Here is a 22,434-nt window from a genome sequence, read left to right on the forward strand (position 1 = left end):
AATGGACACTTTATATTGGATACAATGACAGTCAATACAATCTACTGAAAAATTCAAAATATCGTGTTTGATCCTGATTTTTTCGCAATTTCACAAGATATAATTAATGATATATTAATAATACCTGAGTTTCAAGTAAAGCTTTAGCCTGCAATATTGGTTCTATCATATCCGGGGTACAGTATGTCACAGAGAAGGACAGCAACTTAGCCCTGAAATAAATCAAAACCAATAATAATTATTATATTCAACCTTTTATAAACTTTCTGATATCTTAATCAATAATAAAGACTGGAATACATGGCCCTGAGTGTAGATATAAGTCATCAAATTTAGACTGAGAATGTCAGTATAAAGGAATTATTTCTAAAATTCCTCTTGACAAGAAATTAAGATTTTTTTCTCCTTAATTTCAATAGAAGTCAAAGTCTTAAATTGTTACTGAATGATATTTATCCTTTTATTAAAGAAATACTGCCATTTCAATTTAGCTAGCTTATTACACATTTCATTAAAAGAATCATGGACATAATTTTCATTTTTAAAATACAATCATTTCTTTAGACTAACTGTTGGTATAATTTGTCAACAAGTTCTATAATTTTACATTACTAAGATAGAGGGACAACCTGATTACAGGGCATTGCATCTCAAACAATGCAGGCCTTAGTTATTTCTGGTAGTTTTTTTGAAATGAAGACTGTAGAATTAATTTAAAAACACGATATCTGTGTCAGTATAAGGTATAAGTTGACCTTGATCGAACATACTTAGCAGCCATGTCAGTGAACTTCTCTTGCCATGCGAGGTCGACACAAGTGTTCCAAGCATTCCCATAACACTGACTCATCAAGTCCTCACACACCTCAAACGCAAACAGGAAGTCTTCGCCCTGTAATAACGAAGGTAAACCATGTACACAGTACAACAAGTGTAACATTTAAATTGTTATTTTTTGGCTTAAATAATAGAATATGGGGTGTAAAGTTTTCTTGAATTTGTTTTTAAAGCATCTTATTATTAGTTAAGACTTATTTTGAATCTTCACCACTCAGGCAAATTGAACATAATTTCTTCTTGTTTATTGAAATAAGAGCTCTCAAATTAATTAACTTCAAGTCATCAGGGGCTCACCTAGATATGTACCCCATCCCCTCATCAATAAAATAAATCTCTTCAGGAGGTCAAGATATATCTTGTACACAGACTTTTTTATTTCAAAAGTGGTCAAGTTTGACCTTCGAACAATGACCACAAAATACGCATCAGTTGTAGAATTTGATGATGTCATGTAAAGTGCAAATATGAACTAAATATGTTTACAGGTTGAGCAGTTATCATGCACACGTTAAGCATTTTATTTTTAGAAGTGGTCAAGCGTATCCTTTGACCTTTAACCTTAATTGATGACCACCAGGATGTCATTGGATGTAGACATGGATGGCGTGATGCTATGGTGTGAATATGAACCAAAATCTGTCCAGGGGTTCATGAAATATTGTGTGCATAGGGAAAGTTATCATGTACGGACCCAGAGACGAAAATATTCCTAATTATAACCCTACATTTACTGTACAAAGTAGGTGTACATGTGTAATAAAATTACAGAATTACTAATTCTATCTAGAAGTGTGATCTAACAAATGAATATTTTACCTTTACAGCAGCCTCTGCTATGAGATGTAAAACCTGGCCTTCCCGAAGTAATCGTTCATCTCCACTAACTCGCAGTAGGTGACCTAACCTCAGTAGCTGTCAACAACACAAATTACACACCGGAGTTTAAGGCAGATCACTTTGTAGTATTGTAATATCTTAAGTAACTTTTATACCGAAAAGATATATTAAATGATTTATGTGTTTAAACCTGAATTTGGTTTCTAAAAGCCTTTATAAAAGGTTTATTCCCCACTTACTACATTTTTGTATTTATTAAATTTGTCTGAAATTTCATTGAAAATATAATGAATAATGCTTATTGCATTTCTCATCATTTTAATGCCAACATCTCAAAACATTTCTTAAACATTTTGGTATATCATTCTATGAATATTTATAACCTCAAACCAAATAGAAATGTATATAACTCATTAACAGGTACCTTTTAATTTATAATGACCTTTAGAAACAGTTACTGTTTATACAAAATTAACATCTTCAATATAATGCATGTAAGTAATTCAAAACAGAAAATAGAAGTTATCTATTTTTGCTACTGATAAAACCCATAACACACCTTTTGTCGCTGTCTGAAGGATGTTGGTTTACTCCTCACAGCCTGCCGAACAAGATCCAGTCGGTTGTCACTGAGGCGAACTGTAATATTCAGAAATACAAATATCATTACTAAGATGAATTGTAATGATTTGGAATACAGATGTTGTCACTTTGACAAACTGTAATATTCAGGCATAAAATCTATTAAGATTCTCTCATGAAAACTTCAAATAATCTTGCAGACCATTTCTGAGTAAGATATATTCCTAAACAATTTAATTCATACAATACACTTGGGACACTTTCACTTGGGCAAACTTTCTCTTTAGGAAACTTCCACTCCTTTGAAAATAATATATGCTTTCAATCTGTTTCAAATTTGCCCTGATCATACACAATATATAAGATAGGTTCATCGTTGGAAGTCCTGAATCTGTCACTACATCAATGAATTTACTCTCTTCTAATTGACAGAAAATGAAGAAACTTTCCCACAGGGCTTTTTCTCACTGGTTTGGGATGGGGCTTTTTTGTCTCATTTTAGTAAGAAAATTGGTGAATTGGGAAAGATTTTTCAGGAGCAAACTGCAAATTTGGGGAATTTGGCCTTAAAATGAAATAATTCCAATTAGAAATGGAGCCCATTAATGGCCCCAAAAAGCCCTTTGAAAAAAGCCTTGCCCCAGTAATAGCAATCACCACAGTTCTTCACTTAGCCTTATAATCAAAAACTGCTGAAATGTAATAATTTCACAGCAATACCTTGTAATGGTAAAACAGACACATTGAAATCATCCAGGAGTGCCAATGAGCCAATCAGATCGAGCTCTTCTTGGATGGAGGAAGGAAGAGGTGTTTCCCGGATGAGGTTAAGACAAGCACGAGCTAGATCCATGCATGGGTCCATAAGGTTGGATGATGAATTGAAGTACTCCCTTGCAGCAGAAATGACTAGCTCAACTGCTCGCTCGTAAGGGACTTTGTGATGTTGATGAATTCCAGGACGAACCAACTGTTCACTTTCTGAACTCTCCCGCTCCAAGAGGTCACCGGCCATTGTTATATTCTCCCGACTACTTGAGCACAGAACGCTCTCGGTGAAAATCTGGTGAAAAAGTTTTAAAATATAAATAAATTACATGATATTGTACAGGCATGTAATCACAGCAATTTCATGTTTCTTAACAACAAAACACAACCAAAGCAGACTGCTAGCATCAACACCATTAGACTAAAATTTCATTTCATTTTTTGGTCACAAATCAAAACAGTATTATAACATGTGTTCACCAAGTACACATTTTTAAACTGATTTAAAGGACCAAATCAGTAAGGAGGTGAAGGCCTCATGACACAGACCAACAGACAGACACTTGTAGACCACCTATTACATACCTCATGATACAGACCAACAGACAGACACTTGTAGACCTATTACACACCTCATGATACAGACCAACAGACAGACACTTGTAGACCTCTGATTACATACCTCATGACACAGACCAACAGACAGACACTTGTAGACCTCCTATTACATACCTCATGATACAGACCAACAGACAGACACTTGTAGACCACCTATTACATACCTCATGACACAGACCAACAGACAGACACTTGTAGACCTCCTATTACATACCTCATGATACAGACCAACAGACAGACACTTGTAGACCTCCTATTACATACCTCATGATACAGACCAACAGACAGACACTTGTAGACCTCCTATTACATACCTCATGACACAGACCAACAGACAGACACTTGTAGACCTCCTATTACATACCTCATGACCCAGACCAACAGACATACACTTGTAGACCTCCTATTACATACCTCATGACCCAGACCAACAGACAGACACTTGTAGACCTCCTATTACATACCTCATGACACAGACCAACAGACAGACACTTGTAGACCTCCTATTACATACCTCATGATACAGACCAACAGACAGACACTTGTAGACCTATTACATACCTCATGATACAGACCAACAGACAGACACTTGTAGACCTCCTATTACATACCTCATGACACAGGCCAACAGACAGACACTTGTAGACCTCATATTACATACCTCATGACCCAGACCAACAGACAGACACTTGTAGACCTATTACATACCTCATGATACAGACCAACAGACAGACACTTGTAGACCTCCTATTACATACCTCATGATACAGACCAACAGACAGACACTTGTAGACCTCCTATTACATACCTCATGATACAGACCAACAGACAGACACTTGTAGACCTATTACATACCTCATGATACAGACCAACAGACAGACACTTGTAGACCACCTATTACATACCTCATGACACAGACCAACAGACAGACACTTGTAGACCTCATATTACATACCTCATGACACAGACCAACAGACAGACACTTGTAGACCTATTACATACCTCATGACACAGGCCAACAGACAGACACTTGTAGACCTCCTATTACATACCTCATGACACAGACCAACAGACAGACACTTGTAGACCTCCTATTACATACCTCATGACACAGACCAACAGACAGACACTTGTAGACCTCCTATTACATACCTCATGACACAGACCAACAGACAGACACTTGTAGACCTATTACATACCTCATGACACAGACCAACAGACAGACACTTGTAGACCTCCTATTACATACCTCATGACACAAACCAACAGACAGACACTTGTAGACCTCCTATTACATACCTCATGACACAGACCAACAGACGGACACTTGTAGACCTCCTATTACATACCTCATGACACAAACCAACAGACAGACACTTGTAGACCTCCTATTACATACCTCATGACACAGACTAACAGACAGACACTTGTAGACCACCTATTACATACCTCATGACACAGACCAACAGACAGACACTTGTAGACCTCCTATTACATACCTCATAACACAAACCAACAGACAGACACTTGTAGACCTCCTATTACATACCTCATGACACAGACTAACAGACAGACACTTGTAGACCTCCTATTACATACCTCATGACACAGACCAACAGACAGACACTTGTAGACCTCCTATTACATACCTCATGACACAGACCAACAGACAGACACTTGTAGACCTCCTATTACATACCTCATGACACAGACCAACAGACAGACACTTGTAGACCTCCTATTACATACCTCATGACACAGATCAACAGACAGACACTTGTAGACCTCCTATTACATACCTCATGACACAAACCAACAGACAGACACTTGTAGACCTCATATTACATACCTCATGATACAGACCAACAGACAGACACTTGTAGACCTCCTATTACATACCTCATCACACAGACCAACAGACAGACACTTGTAGACCTCCTATTACATACCTCATGACACAAACCAACAGACAGACACTTGTAGACCTCCTATTACATACCTCATGACACAGACCAACAGACAGACACTTGTAGACCTCCTATTACATACCACATGACACAGACCAGGAGAAAGACACTTGTAGACCTCCTATTACATACCTCATGACACAGACCAACAGACAGACACTTGTAGACCTCCTATTACATACCTCATGACACAGACCAACAGACAGACACTTGTAGACCTCCTATTACATACCTCATGACACAGACCAACAGACAGACACTTGTAGACCTCCTATTACATACCTCACGACACAGACCAACAGACAGACACTTGTAGACCTCCTATTACATACCTCATGACACAGACTAACAGACAGACACTTGTAGACCTCCTATTACATACCTCATGACACAGACCAACAGACAGACACTTGTAGACCTCCTATTACATACCTCATGATACAGACCAACAGACAGACACTTGTAGACCTCCTATTACATACCTCATGACACAGACCAACAGACAGACACTTGTAGACCTATTACATACCTCATGGCACAGACCAACAGACAGACACTTGTAGACCTATTACATACCTCATGACACAGACCAACAGACAGACACTTGTAGACCTCCTATTACATACCTCATGACACAAACCAACAGACAGACACTTGTAGACCTCCTATTACATACCTCATGACACAGACCAACAGACAGACACTTGTAGACCTCCTATTACATACCTCATGACACAAACCAACAGACAGACACTTGTAGACCTCCTATTACATACCTCATGACACAGACCAACAGACAGACACTTGTAGACCTCCTATTACATACCTCATGACACAGACCAACAGACAGACACTTGTAGACCTATTACATACACTCATGACACAAACCACAGACAGACACTTGTAGAACCTATTACAATCCTCATGACACAGACCAACTGACAGACACTTGTAGACCCCTATTACATACCTCATGATACAGACCACAACAGACACTTGTGACCTCCTATTACATACCTCATGATACAGCCCAAACAGACAGAAAACTTGTAGACCCCCTATTACATCCCTCATGATACAACCAACAACAGACACTTGTAACCTCCATTACATTTACACACATACAACATTGTAGACTCATATTACATACCTCATAAACGAATCACATAACAGACCTTTAACCTTATAATGACCTCTAAACAACAGTACAACATTAACTCCAACATACTCATGAACAAAAACAGAAGTATCTATTTTTGCTACTATACAAACCCATACACACACCTTTGTCGCTTTCGTCTTGAAGAAAGAGTTGGTTACCTCTACAAGCCTGCGAACAGATCCAACGTAGGTTCACTGAGGCTAACTGTATAATATCAGAAATACAACTATCATTACTAAGATGAATTGTAAGATTTGGAATACAACTTGCACTTGACAAACGTCAATTCAGGAAAATCTATTAACCTATTCATCTCATGAAAACTTCAACAACTGCAGACCATTTGAGTCCAATATATCCTAAACATTAAATTCAACAAACACTTGGGACCTTTTCACTTGGCAAACTTTCTCTTTAGGAACTCCATTACTACCTTGAAAATAATCTAGAGCATTTCAATCTTTCAAATTTGCCCTGATCATACACAATATATAAGATAGTCACGTTGGAAAAGTCCTTGAACTGTCATACAATCAATGAATTTTACTCTCTTCTAATTGACAGAAATGAAGAAACTTTCCCACCGGTTTTCTCACTGGTTTGGGATGGGGCTTTTTTTGTCTCATTTTAGTAAGAAAATTGGTGAATTGGGAAAGATTTTTCAGGAGCAAACTGCAAATTTGGGGAATTTGGCCTTAAAATGAAATAATTCCAATTAGAAATGGAGCCCATTAATGGCCCCAAAGAGCCCTCAGAAAATGCCCTGCTCCAGTAATAGCAATCACCACAGTTCTTCACTTAGCCTTATAATCAAAAACTGCTGAAATGTAATAATTTCACAGCAATACCTTGTAATGGTAAAACAGACACATTGAAATCATCCAGGAGTGCCAATGAGCCAATCAGATCGAGCTCTTCTTGGATGGAGGAAGGAAGAGGTGTTTCCCGGATGAGGTTAAGACAAGCACGAGCTAGATCCATGCATGGGTCCATAAGGTTGGATGATGAATTGAAGTACTCCCTTGCAGCAGAAATGACTAGCTCAACTGCTCGCTCGTAAGGGACTTTGTGATGTTGATGAATTCCAGGACGAACCAACTGTTCACTTTCTGAACTCTCCCCGCTCCAAGAGGTCCACCGGCCATTGTTATATTCTCCCGACTACTTGAGCACAGAACGCTCTCGGTGAAAATCTGGTGAAAAAGTTTTAAAATATAAATAGATTACATGATATTGTCCAGGCATATAATCACAGCAATTTCATGTTTCTTAACAACAAAACACAACCAAAGCAGACTGCTAGCATCAACAACATTAGACTAAAATTTCGTTTCATTTTTTGGTCACAAATCAAAACAGTATTATTACATGTGTTCACCAAGTACACATTTTAAAACTGATTTAAAGGACCAAATCGGTAAGGAGGTGAAGGCCTCATGACACAGACCAACAGACAGACACTTGTAGACCTCCTATTACATACCTCATGATACAGACCAACAGACAGACACTTGTAGACCTCCTATTACATACCTCATGACACAGACCAACAGACAGACACTTGTAGACCTATTACATACCTCATGATACAGACCAACAGACAGACACTTGTAGACCTCCTATTACATACCTCATGACACAGACCAACAGACAGACACTTGTAGACCTCCTATTACATACCTCATGACACAGACCAACAGACAGACACTTGTAGACCTCCTATTACATACCTCATGATACAGACCAACAGACAGACACTTGTAGACCTCCTATTACATACCTCATGACACAGACCAACAGACAGACACTTGTAGACCTCCTATTACATACCTCATGACACAGACCAACAGACAGACACTTGTAGACCTCCTATTACATACCTCATGACACAGACCAACAGACAGACACTTGTAGACCTCCTATTACATACCTCATGATACAGACCAACAGACAGACACTTGTAGACCTCCTATTACATACCTCATGACACAGACCAACAGACAGACACTTGTAGACCTCCTATTACATACCTCATGACACAGACCAACAGACAGACACTTGTAGACCTCCTATTACATACCTCATGACACAGACCAACAGACAGACACTTGTAGACCTCCTATTACATACCTCATGACACAGACCAACAGACAGACACTTGTAGACCTCCTATTACATACCTCATGACACAGACCAACAGACAGACACTTGTAGACCTCCTATTACATACCTCATGACACAGACCAACAGACAGACACTTGTAGACCTCCTATTACATACCTCATGACACAGACCAACAGACAGACACTTGTAGACCTCCTATTACATACCTCATGACACAGACCAACAGACAGACACTTGTAGACCTCCTATTACATACCTCATGACACAGACCAACAGACAGACACTTGTAGACCTCCTATTACATACCTCATGACACAGACCAACAGACAGACACTTGTAGACCTCCTATTACATACCTCATGACACAGACCAACAGACAGACACTTGTAGACCTCCTATTACATACCTCATGACACAGACCAACAGACAGACACTTGTAGACCTCCTATTACATACCTCATGACACAGACCAACAGACAGACACTTGTAGACCTCCTATTACATACCTCATGACACAGACCAACAGACAGACACTTGTAGACCTCCTATTACATACCTCATGACACAGACCAACAGACAGACACTTGTAGACCTCCTATTACATACCTCATGACACAGACCAACAGACAGACACTTGTAGACCTCCTATTACATACCTCATGACACAGACCAACAGACAGACACTTGTAGACCTCCTATTACATACCTCATGACACAGACCAACAGACAGACACTTGTAGACCTCCTATTACATACCTCATGACACAGACCAACAGACAGACACTTGTAGACCTCCTATTACATACCTCATGACACAGACCAACAGACAGACACTTGTAGACCTCCTATTACATACCTCATGACACAGACCAGGAGAAAGACACTTGTAGACCTCCTATTACATACCTCATGACACAGACCAACAGACAGACACTTGTAGACCTCCTATTACATACCTCATGACACAGACCAGCAGACAGACACTTGTAGACCTCCTATTACATACCTCATGACACAGACCAACAGACAGACACTTGTAGACCTCCTATTACATACCTCATGACACAGACCAACAGACAGACACTTGTAGACCTTCTATTACATACCTCATGACACAGACCAACAGACAGACACTTGTAGACCACCTATTACATACCTCATGACACAGACTAACAGACAGACACTTGTAGACCTCCTATTACATACCTCATGACACAGACCAACAGACAGACACTTGTAGACCTCCTATTACATACCTCATGACACAGACCAACAGACAGACACTTGTAGACCTCCTATTACATACCTCATGACACAGACCAACAGACAGACACTTGTAGACCTCCTATTACATACCTCATGACACAGACCAACAGACAGACACTTGTAGACCTCTATTACATACCTCATGACACAGACCAACAGACAGACACTTGTAGACCTCCTATTACATACCTCATGACACAGACCAACAGACAGACACTTGTAGACCTCCTATTACATACCTCATGACACAGACCAACAGACAGACACTTGTAGACCTCCTATTACATACCTCATGACACAGACCAACAGACAGACACTTGTAGACCTCCTATTACATACCTCATGACACAGACCAACAGACAGACACTTGTAGACCTATTACATACCTCATGACACAGACTAATTATATATACAGACAGACACTTGTAGACCTCCTATTACATACCTCACGACACAAACCAACAGACAGACACTTGTAGACCTATTACATACCTCATGACACAGACCAACAGACAGACACTTGTAGACCTATTACATACCTCGTGACACAGACCAACAGACAGACACTTGTAGACCTATTACATACCTCATGACACAGACCAACAGACAGACACTTGTAGACCTCCTATTACATACCTCATGACACAGACCAACAGACAGACACTTGTAGACCTCCTATTAACATACCTCATGACACAGACCAGGAGAAAGACACTTGTAGACCTCGTTCTGTAGATTCAACACATCCTCGTGTAGACTTCGCCACTCCTTCTGGTCAAGGGGCTTCTCTCTGAACAAAAAAGTGATTGTTTTGTAATAAGGTTTGAAGATTGACTTTCTTAATTTGTATAAATAAACATTATCAAAAAATATATTGACTCTGACAAATCAACTGGTATTCCAACTTTTATTCTAACATATATCATCTTCCATAATTAAAGGAGAATTTTCAGAATAGCTACATACAAACTGTTCCTAATTCACCAAGAGAAATATTTACTTACCTCTTTCCAGCATTTCTTGTCAGTCTGACCATCAAGTTCTTGGCCTCTTCAGCATCTGCCTGAAAAGGAAAGGATGAAAATATATTACTGGAGTACTGACCATATACAGACACCTGCACATCTCATATCTAGGATAAAATGGAAGTCTCGGATGAAAAAACTCTATAAAGTACGTATGACGAATAAAGATACAAAGCTGAACATGTCATCACCTGATGCAAAGTACAGAACATCGCTATAACAGTTAATTGAAACTGCGTATTTTGAGAGAAGTTGCGACATACAGTCAGCCCAAAGTCAGTTCCAAATTGAAAATATTCTTCCGTTTTTGGGTTTTTTTTCATCTTGTCCGACATTAATTATGTTAATTAAATTAACCAAAATTAACGAGTCTATAATTACTTGGTTTGTTGTCTTACCTCTGTTTCCTTCAAATAATGCAGAGGCTTTGTCACACCATGACTTTCCAGAATCTTAGCCGCACTGATCAAAGAACACATAAAAGTTTATGGAATTTATCATAACATATAAAACCATCGTTTAATATTTATCTAACTTTATTATCAGCTACACACAATTCTTGTTGGAGAACCAATACAATAATTTAATATGTAATTAGTCATTCTATTGGTTCTTCGATTATCAACATCGATCAGTGTTTTATCAAATCAAAAATCTCTTGAAGTATACATTATATAAATAGTGCCCTTGTCTGAGGGGAATATGGAGGATTGTTTCCCCGAGGGAACATTATCTTCCCGAGCCGATAGGCGAGGGAAGATAATGTTCTCCAGGGGAAACAATCCTCCATATTCCCCTCAGACAAGGGCATTATTTATTTTATTATACCGAATAGATATCAATTTATCAATATCCTCCTCAAATATTGAGGCAAACCTCTTGGACGTCTGCTCCATGTTTACAAGTTGTCTGTGTCACTGTTGCGTTTGTAAGAATTGTCTCCCTTCTCAATGTTCGGGATTTTCCGTAAGAAACAATTGTGCGTTTTCGGGCGGAGCGGGGAACATTGCAATATCCCACGGCAATGTTGACCGCTGTTTCTGACACTGCATATTGTTTCAGGTCATGTGATTAGGAATTGATCAATAATAAGGCGAGAATCTTACATAAGGTATAATAATAAATAGTATCACTGGTATATCTACTTGTCCAGGTGGGCAAAATTATATTTCAATGAATTATTATTATATTTGAATTTTTTTTTTATAACCTCATTGCACTATATTTTTAATAAAAAACTATATCTATATGTAGTATTTATCTGGAAATTAATCCAATAATGGCTATTGTTTTCCTCATGAACATAGAACTTACAGGATAACAACAGTTATTGTTGGGGAATACCTGAACCTACCTAAGCTGCTGCTTCAACATGTCCACCTGGTGGTAGAGTTTCTGAGCCTCCTTTCCCTGAGTTCTACAAATCAATAAGACTGTCCATCAATCTACTTCCACCAACACAGAAACCAACAATGTTTGTAATAAAGACAAGTGCTTATATACAGTTAAAAGCTGCAACTGTAGTGTCACAAGTTGGACCTACATCTGAATATGTTATTTTTAATCCAAGTTTGCAGCTGCTTACACTCTTTTCAATCTTAAAGCCTCTTTACCTTTTCGTAAAATATATAAATTATGACAAAATTACCAAAATATGTTCAATGATAAAGTATGTACCTAATGATAAAATAATATGAGAATCAATACCGGTATTCTTCATAATTGCAATTAAAACGGATACTAACCACTGATTACAGAGAATCTCTAATGCAGTGCTCCACTCTCTATATGTATATGAGATTGATAATTGATATGGTTGGTGTTGATGCTAACAGAAAACTATACATCTTAGTCTCATTTCTGTTTCTTTGTGGTCATCACAGTAAAACGATATCAAGATTAGAACCAAATCAAAATTAATATTCCGACAGGAAAATGTTCTATAATAACACTTACCTAGTACCAGTCTTTTGTTTGCTGGGCAGACATTGGAAAATGGCCAGATGTAAATGTAACTGGTCCTCTCTGAAAAATAAACATACCGGAATGTTTAATGTTGCCGAGCAGTCTTACAAATTGCTATTATAATTATTAACTAATTTATTAATTATCAATAATGAGAAGTACTTGATTAATATTTCTGTCGCTTTTGATTAAAATCTTGAATTACCTACCTCTCACAACTGTACACAGCCTCCATGGCCATTGACATGACATCGTCCTGAGACTTGATGACAGGATTTGGTAACTGTGGATAAGTGCACACAATATTAATACTACTACAGTAACAATGATCACACCAAATTAGTCTTACTAACTTGATTTAGTTTTAATTTTACAACAATTACTTAATACACATTAAACAAGTAACACGAACTTAAAATATATTAAACACTCTTGTTGGCCTAGCTAGATGGATCAGAACTACTCAAAGGGTCTTACTGTGGGAGGAAACTGGAGTAGCTGGAGGTCATCTCGATGAAAGGCAAGTGTATGACCACTTGACCATCTATATAGAATTAGTCTTTATCTTTTGATAAAAGACTCATGGGGTCTGCATGGCTTAATTGTTCGTTTATTCAATGCAAATTGTTTTTATGAAACACTATTAAAAATACTAATTTATAATTTCATACTTGACCTCGATAAAACAAATTTGATCATAATTGATATGATGTTTTATTTTTAAAGATGAAGCAGTCATGGCTGCATCAGGCAGGAAACTGGTAAAACTGTTAGATTTTTTTCAAATTTTTATCATCAGCAGCATATAAAAGGAAAGTAATTGTCCAAAGTCACTTACATTGGCTTTAGAGGACTCAAACACCTTGAGAACCAGGCTAAGGTCAGTCTTTGCCATAGTAACAATGTAGTCCCGCAGCAGAGTGTTGTAGGAGCCAGCATTTTGTCTCTCACATTGCATCAAGAACGGCACCAGCCAGCGATGTAAATTCTTTACATACATTTCCTCAGTAGACTGTAGATTATACAGGGCATGTATCGGTCTGAGAGTTCTTTTAAAAATCGTATACATGCATCAGAATTTACAGAATCAGATTCTCAAAATTCAAGAACATAACAAAACAGGTAATTTCTATACGCTATTGAGAAACACCTTCTACATACCTTTGACATGATCAGTTCCAGTTTCTCGTAGTCGGCCATTTTTGTAACCGCCTCAAAGGTCAATGTGTCCTCTATGTGGCAATCATATACCAGCATTTCCATGGTAACCAAATTGTCTAGGAGATCAGTCAAGCCCTGTCAACAAATTACAATATACAATATACCCACATCACACTTAAATCCAAATTAAGAATTTTCTTATCACTGGCAAATAGCCATAATTTCGGTTGATGCAATATGTTATAACAGAAAATATTCGTGTTCTTTTCTGCGTCATACCTTATATATGAAAAAGTGGAAAATAATAGAAGTTATTTCTTACCTGAACGCCACGCTCCACTGCCAATTTGACGAGGCTGATGGCATGTTCTACCTGTAATGACATGGCTTCTATCTCAAAAGCGCGGTACCTGTACCACCTGGTCAGTAACTCTGCAGGCATCTCGTCACACCTGGAAAAATATTGGTATTACTTTTTACTCTGCAGGTACATCTCATCACACCTGGAAATATATTATATATCTGCTGGTATCTCATCACACCTGGAAAAAAATAGGCATTAGATTTAACTCTGCAGGTAACTCTGCAGGTAACTCTGCTGGAAATATATTAGATATAGGCCTTACATATATATCTGCTGGTATCTCATCACACCTGGATATACCGCGTAATGAAAAAAAAAAGAGAAAAATAATAAGAACAGCATTCTCCTGATGTTTGCTCATACATGTTAGATAGAAGGTTACATAGATTACACAATATAGAGGCGGGGCATGATATTTTTTAAGGATGTATTAATGATTTATTTACATTACATTCAGTAATTTAAATGAAATTAGAGGCTCAATCATTTGGAGGGGGTAATCAGCAAGAATAAATAATGTCACTTTTGGAATTGTTTGAAAATAGTGAACATTTTTTTTTCAATCAGTCATAATAATTCCTCTTAGAGTTTGTTTGTTTGTTTTCTGGGTTGAATAGCCAATGTAATTTTGAGGAGGGGTCTCCTTGTAGTAGTTGGTGACTATCTCACTGAATAACGTACAGGAGGCTCATCGCATGACATCCAGAGCAATTGGGGTAAATGGGTATTCCTAAGGACACAACCACAACAGCACAGACTGGCCAGTTTCTAAGCTTCCTGAGAAACACAACCTGACACTGGTAGGGAGCCTCGAACCACACACTTCGGAACTTCACCTGAGGTTACTCTAATCGACTGAGCTGTCACGCCCCCCTTCTTAGTAAGAGATGTAGCTCTTAAGCATAGGCAGACATAATATTTTTAACAAAGATAAATAACTCCTATAAAAAGTGCATGAAAATGAAGAATTGAAAAAAAAAAAAATCACAGAACAATAAAAAAAAAATGCATACTAGCCAGATAAAATCCTGTCTTCAGACAGACAAGCTGATTCCAGTAAACCTTCAACTTTGTTGCCTCGGGTTATAACTAAATATCATTGCCATATTAACTTGTCAAAAAATGTGTATTTGTCATTCCATTGAAAGAACACTAAGTCTATTAAACAAAGTCATTTTCGCTTGTTTATAACACCAAATCTGATATATATACTGACCGAAATTGGGACAGCTTTGGGTGGTCCTCATACAAAAATTCTCCCAAATCTATCTGCAGAGGTTCAACAACACACCTGTAAAAAAATTCAGAATATGATAAAATTTGAGAGTTTTGTTAATATTTAGCAGTAAGTAAGCCCTATAACAATAATGCTATTCGTAACTAAAATGTAAAATACTGATAAAAACCTTTTATAAATTGACTTATGTCTTACTCTATAGGTTAATTCTGATTGAAACTCCTGCCTCCTAAATTAAAATAGTTCACTAATCCGCTCTTCCTCAGTGCAACTTCTTAGAGGGACAATACAGCACAACTAGCTAGGGTTAACAAGCTTACAAAAACAGTTCATTTTCTTAAGGATCGATACAATTTCAAATTAATGACTAATAAGACGGTCTGCAAAAAATATCTATAACTAAACGAATACATGAAATGTATATACATTATGTATAACTGGTAAATGTTGAATATACTGCATTGAGCCCTTGGAACAACAAACTAGCTTCGAGTGAAAATATGGTATATTAGCTTAGAACAGGACAATGATATTTAATCTCTAGTTCTAAAATTGTTAGAATTTTTAGTGAACTACAATAGACATGTGTGGGTTTATTTAAAATCAGGTGTAGACTTAATACGGGATAAATAAATTATCACCAACACTTAATGAAGTTATCAGAACCATGTAAATTAAGACCCAATACCCCATGTTTTCCACATGATAGACATATATACCTGCACTGCGGTGTTTCGCACCAGTCTGTGTCGCGCCAACTGTTCTCCTCCAAAGGGAGTACCCCACTGTCATCTCTGTCAGATAGATAAAGTAGATTGATAACATAATTATAACTGACAGTTATACCAGTGATCTCGTTGGCAGCAAGATCGTAATAGTGGACGTACACTCTGTTAAATAAACAAAGGAATACCAGTGATCTTTGGCAGTATCTCCCAAGTATTGTACAGACCATTTACTCTGACCTGTTCCTTGTCAGTGTTGATTTAGTGTGGTTTTCAGGTCATCACTTGTATTGCAAAGTCTTACCCAGTATTAATATTAATTAACATATTTTAAATATTTTTGATGATAAAAATTAAAACGTAATTAATATGTTAGATTTTTAACTTATTTTTTAATGCCTGTATATATATACAATTTATTCATTTTAAACAAGTCACAAGACATTAATGAATTTTAATATTAATATGAAATTAATGTATCACACTTCAGTATAAATGAAAGTCATTTCAAATTGATAATCATCATAATTACATTAAAATTGATAATCAATAAACATATAGCAATGTATTAGGATTTTGTGATGTTAGTATCTAGCTATGTACTCACACAATCTCTGGTAATATTTCTCGGTATTCTGTTGGACAAGTTGTTTCAGGGAAGTTTGATAAAACTGCCAGTCTGAAAATCAACATACCGCAATCAATATTGTAAATAAATCTATTCATCTTTTAGGCTAAAATGTTCCAACAGCTCTTAGAGGGATCTTCTACAGTCATAAACCGTCATCAACCAGTAACTGGCGAGCTAGCTAGCTAAACATGTAGGTGATTTGTTACTCAATTGGATCAACTATAGGTTATAACCCAGTGTATGCCAATTCACCCTAGCAATCTGGTGTATGCCCTTAAGTCCATGGCACATCTTTCTTCTTATTGAGTATGTGCAGGTTGCCAGTGGGAACAGGTTGCTATCTAGCAGATGAACAATGTGATAAAATATTATATTTGTTATCTCTATCTACTAAATTAGAATTCAAAACCCACCATATAAGCTAGTTTGTTTTCCCATAGTCTGGATATTATTATATAATAAGTACCCTCACTGTCAAATGTAAATATCCATTCCCCCATAAGATTATTAACCATGATCACTTATATTTGAATTAAATATAATCACTGTCCAGCGAATATCCATTCCCATAAGATTAATAATCATAATCACTTATATTTAAATCAAATAAAGTATTTTTCAAACTACAATTGTGCCAAAAGTATTTGGTTGTTTAACTGAGTTTCAAAGTTGACGTTTATCAAAATTGATCATTTCACCAGCCAGCCAGCCAGTCGGCCACAACTTTGTTTTAGCACTGCAATATCATAATGATAAAAGAATCTGGGCCTTTATTACCTGTGAGGTTTCAGGGTCTCCCCATGGTAGATGAACAAGCTTTCTAGTGCTTTCCAGTCACCTTGCTACAGAAAATGAAACACAATATGAAAATATTAACATTTAGCATTAAAATATTTGAAGATCTAAATACGAATTATTAAATAAATATACATATCAATTTTAAATTAAATTTGCAGAATCTGAATTTTCGAATAATGTTTTTATTGACATGTACAAAAATTGTCTTCTTAATTTTTTGTACAGACTATATCAAGTCCTAAAAGTCACGGGAAAATATGTGTATCTTTGTCTATAAGTATACTATATATAAAAACAATAAGACAAGAAAATCAGTTAAATGTTCTGCATTAAATATTAAGTAATATGTCTCAAATCATGCACCATATATCAGATTCTATTTTTTGCTTAGTGTGGGACTTTATAACAGCTTTACCCGAGCATAATTCACTGCAGCCTCAACGATATTTTGAGAACGGAATTTCTCAAAGAATTTGTCATTGAACCTAGAGACTGCAGCCACTTCTCCTCCGAGTATGAGCTGGAAATATAAAAATCAGGTATACAGAAATCACTTTGAATTTGTTCATGACATAACACAAGGATAAATAATTCTGACCTTCATTCACAATTTCCCAAAACTACCCAACTGTTGTTTAATCTTTTCCATTTCACAAGCATTACATCTGCAACATGTTATATTTTCACTATCAAAGTACCTCCAATAACTAATAAACATGTTTCCTTTATCAATTTTATGAGACAGGTTATTCTTAACACGTCTATATGAGGAAAATAGATCGCTGACATAAGTACCATAATTATTTGTGTATGGTGGGCACTCGTTATATTGTCCAGGTACATTTTTGCATTTTTGAGGTTCATTTTCAAAAAAAAAAAATGAAGAAAAAGAATTTACAAATGCTGTAAAATATATTCCTAGATCAGGATAGGTAGATAGGTAGATGGCTGTAAAATTTCTAATAAATCACAAGAAAATTTGAAACATATCAATGTTCTATGACGATAAATGACTATTTTATCTCGAAATTCTAAATTCCTCAAAGTCACAAGACAGTTTGTACTGATGATCTATCTAGGAGGGAGTGTGGATTAATAACTTACTTCATACGTCCTCAGCCGATCAAGGTACTGAAGGAGCTTGAAGCGAACTCTACACAACTCTTTTTGTTCCAAGTTTAAACTGAAAGAAAACGGTATATAATAGTAATTAGTAATAAGAGTTTGTGCTGTAATCAAAACCTACAAGAGACATCCGTGTGATAGACTAGTGTAAGTACATCTTTTTGCATATCTTTTCTGTGAGTACAATCTGACAGTAGGAAATGATAATTTATTAATTCATAATCTGACAAGCTTGGTCAAAGTCTTTATACTGACCAAATAAAATATATATAAAGTGCCTCAGCTCTCTGTTGCCTTATACAGATGACAAAAGGTTCTAATTGTTGACACAAATTGTCTGCCCATGCTTAATAGCATAAGATTAAAATGTATGTGGATAATATAACTTTTTTTGCCAAAAACAAATCTTCAATCATGCAAAATTTGATCCTTGCACCTCTAATTAGAAGCTGATTTATTATGCTAAGTTCATGATATATGTGTTACATACACTTTTTTCCCTCAACACTTGTGTTTTAAGAACGATACTATGCAATCATAGAGAAAAAAATTATGTTAAACATAAAATTCAAAAAGAAAATTCAAAAAGACTTTTCATGTCTCTATAACATATTCAGTAGATAATTGCTAGAATTATCGCCTCAAATTTAACTTATTGTCTTCCATAAATTGATGAAGCATCCATTGATTTTAAAATAAACAACTTAAGTGTTATACACGGAATTATTTTATGCCTGAATGCAATAATCTCAACGAACTTTGAAAAATCCACTTGTTCCATGAATTCCTTCATCCTCTGCTCTTTCATTTCTTCCTTCACACGTTCTGTGTCAGGATCAAACTCATCCAGCGACATGTCTGCATACAATCCTTCTTCTGGGTCACAAAGAATAAACCTGAAAAATTTTAAAAATCAGGATTTTTTTTGTTTAATTACACATTTCAAAATATTTATGATATAATTGAATTACCGAATTTCACTACCAACACTAGCTTTGTGATTGATCTATTGTAATAAAAGTAAACATGATTTTTATTTTATGCATCACAATATTTCAAAATAATTTCAATTACTGTTCTACTTATTAACAAGCATTCTGAGAGAATTGCTAATGTTATACATGTCACCTACTAGCCCATGCTAAAAATAGTAACAGTGACCTTGACACAAGAACCCTGAACCTGAACTAGATCTGTAGCTACTTATACTGAAGTTACATACAATTTTCACCATTGAACATATATACCTTGAAGCATGGCTGAGAAAAGTGTGGAAAACTGAGTGGACGGACAGACAGACAGAGAGGAACCCAACAGTCTCCCCGGTTTCACCAGGAGGGGATTAATAATTACACATTAATTACCGACCCCCATCCTCACCCTTGCCTATAGCAATGAGAGCCTGCAGATCTACATTCCTTACTCACCGGCCCCCATCTTCGCCTTTGCCTATAGCAATGAGAGCCTGGAGATCTGTCCCTCGTAAGCCAAATTCCAACAGTTCTTTCATAGCGTCAATATTCTCCGGCATTCTCTCCAGACATTCGTGGAGGACCCAACCTCTCTTCTTGATCTTACTCTGAAATAAGAATTACTTTTTAACTAAATCACTTAATCATTACAAAATACATTTTGTAACCATAGTAACCGTGCAAACAATCACTGAAAAATACTAGATAGATTACAATAATTCTGTTCCATACAAAATTATGAATACACTAATAATAACAACTTGCTTTTATTTTCATCTTATTCCGTAAGAGTGAGGAGTTTAATTTTTTATGCAGTTATGATAAAAAGAAACTTTCAATTTTAATGATAAAAAGATTTTTTATACACTACTTATGGACAAAAATTTTTGTTGAGTAGCATTACAATTTTGTCTTGATAATAAATGGTATGATAAGTTAATATTTCTCAATTTACTCACCACACGGAGAACTTATTAGAATGAACCTACCAGGTAGTCTTGTATGGACGCCTTGGAAACTTCGGACTTTCTCCACTGGCGCTGGTACACCTTGTCTGAGTCGAGGTTATATGCTTTAGCAAGACCCAAAGCCTCTCCATACTCCTCTAAATCAATCTGCACATAAAATAGTATTTATTTAATTTATTTTACTGCAATGAAACAAATGTTTGACTTAAGAGAAGAGTTAATTATAACTTGGATCAGGATTATGGTTTGCTCTCCATTGTGAATATATTTCATGTGCAAGTTCCCCAGGAGTGGTAGATTTGAGACATACTCACCTTTCTTGTATACAGCTCCTCAGGAGTGGTAGATTTGAGACATACACTCACCTTTCTTGTATACAGCTCCTCAGGAGTGGTAGATTTGAGACATACTCACCTTTCTTGTATACAGCTCCTCAGGAGTGGTAGATTTGAGACAAACCAATCTGTATGTCCTGTTCACCATCCTAAAATAAAAAGATAACATCATTACTATGTTAGCAGTAAATTAAATTCCCTTTCCTATTAACATAGTTATATAAATTATGATTCTCTTAGTAGAAGTCTTTGACTCTGTATTCCCTCATAATTAAGCATTCCTTTTCTCAAAAGTCCATGCTTTCCTCTTATTACAGAAACCTTGCTCTCCCTAATAGAGTTTTCCATCTCCTAAACACATGCAAGAAATCCCAGATATGGCATCCTCCATTGAAAGATTTTGATTGGGTCTATAAACAGATCTTATCTCTATTTTAATGATTTGATATTTGGTTTGGTTTATTTTGCTTAATGTCCTATTAACAGCCAGGGTCATTTAAGGACGTGCCAGGTTTTGGAGGTGGAGGAAATTAAAGCCAGAGTACCCGGAGAAAAACCACCGACCTACGGTCAGTACCTGGCAACTGCCCCACGTAGGTTTTGAACTCGCAACCCAGAGGTAGAGGGCTAGTGATAAAGTGTCGAGACACCTTAACCACTTGGCCACCGCGGCCCCTGATTTGATAACAAGAGAAACCTTCATATATAACAAGGATGGATAGTATTGCAACATCAATACAAAGTCCCCTGCCTGACCTAGGAGTGCACCTGTTCATTTCCCATTTTTTAACTGTTATACTGATCATGTATACCAAGTTTCGTTAAAATCGGAGTAGTACTTTAGGAGGAGTTGTCCGGACAAGCCTCAACCAATGAGAAGCCGGCGGTTATTTTGAAAAATGTTTTTTCGAAAAAAAAAAGTGGGATGCACAACTACATGTTATACTGATTATGTATACCAAGTT

General features: G+C 36.6%; 1 protein-coding gene across 1 annotated transcript in view; it reads right to left on the bottom strand.

The window, feature by feature from the left end:
* Window positions 1-22,434, bottom strand: part of LOC117334906 (neuroblastoma-amplified sequence-like) — a 68,454-nt gene that overhangs the window by 24,175 nt on the left and 21,845 nt on the right. Inside the window, exons 17-43 of the mRNA XM_033894750.1 lie at window positions 21,549-21,618; window positions 21,156-21,281; window positions 20,623-20,774; window positions 19,954-20,091; window positions 19,175-19,253; window positions 18,486-18,590; window positions 18,050-18,114; window positions 17,249-17,320; window positions 16,636-16,710; window positions 15,896-15,970; window positions 14,638-14,767; window positions 14,316-14,450; window positions 13,993-14,166; window positions 13,364-13,437; window positions 13,146-13,214; window positions 12,544-12,606; window positions 11,588-11,651; window positions 11,169-11,227; window positions 10,852-10,954; window positions 7,822-7,967; window positions 6,885-6,942; window positions 6,339-6,371; window positions 2,980-3,322; window positions 2,237-2,316; window positions 1,657-1,752; window positions 771-892; window positions 125-212 (exon numbers count right to left, since the gene is read on the bottom strand). Of these exons, the coding sequence (XP_033750641.1) occupies window positions 125-212; window positions 771-892; window positions 1,657-1,752; window positions 2,237-2,316; window positions 2,980-3,322; window positions 6,339-6,371; window positions 6,885-6,942; window positions 7,822-7,967; window positions 10,852-10,954; window positions 11,169-11,227; window positions 11,588-11,651; window positions 12,544-12,606; window positions 13,146-13,214; window positions 13,364-13,437; window positions 13,993-14,166; window positions 14,316-14,450; window positions 14,638-14,767; window positions 15,896-15,970; window positions 16,636-16,710; window positions 17,249-17,320; window positions 18,050-18,114; window positions 18,486-18,590; window positions 19,175-19,253; window positions 19,954-20,091; window positions 20,623-20,774; window positions 21,156-21,281; window positions 21,549-21,618 (2,794 nt within the window). The remainder of the gene's footprint in view (window positions 1-124; window positions 213-770; window positions 893-1,656; window positions 1,753-2,236; window positions 2,317-2,979; window positions 3,323-6,338; window positions 6,372-6,884; window positions 6,943-7,821; window positions 7,968-10,851; window positions 10,955-11,168; window positions 11,228-11,587; window positions 11,652-12,543; window positions 12,607-13,145; window positions 13,215-13,363; window positions 13,438-13,992; window positions 14,167-14,315; window positions 14,451-14,637; window positions 14,768-15,895; window positions 15,971-16,635; window positions 16,711-17,248; window positions 17,321-18,049; window positions 18,115-18,485; window positions 18,591-19,174; window positions 19,254-19,953; window positions 20,092-20,622; window positions 20,775-21,155; window positions 21,282-21,548; window positions 21,619-22,434) is intronic.

Source organism: Pecten maximus, chromosome 9 (genome assembly GCF_902652985.1).
Source record: "Pecten maximus chromosome 9, xPecMax1.1, whole genome shotgun sequence".
Lineage (NCBI taxonomy): Eukaryota > Metazoa > Mollusca > Bivalvia > Pectinida > Pectinidae > Pecten > Pecten maximus.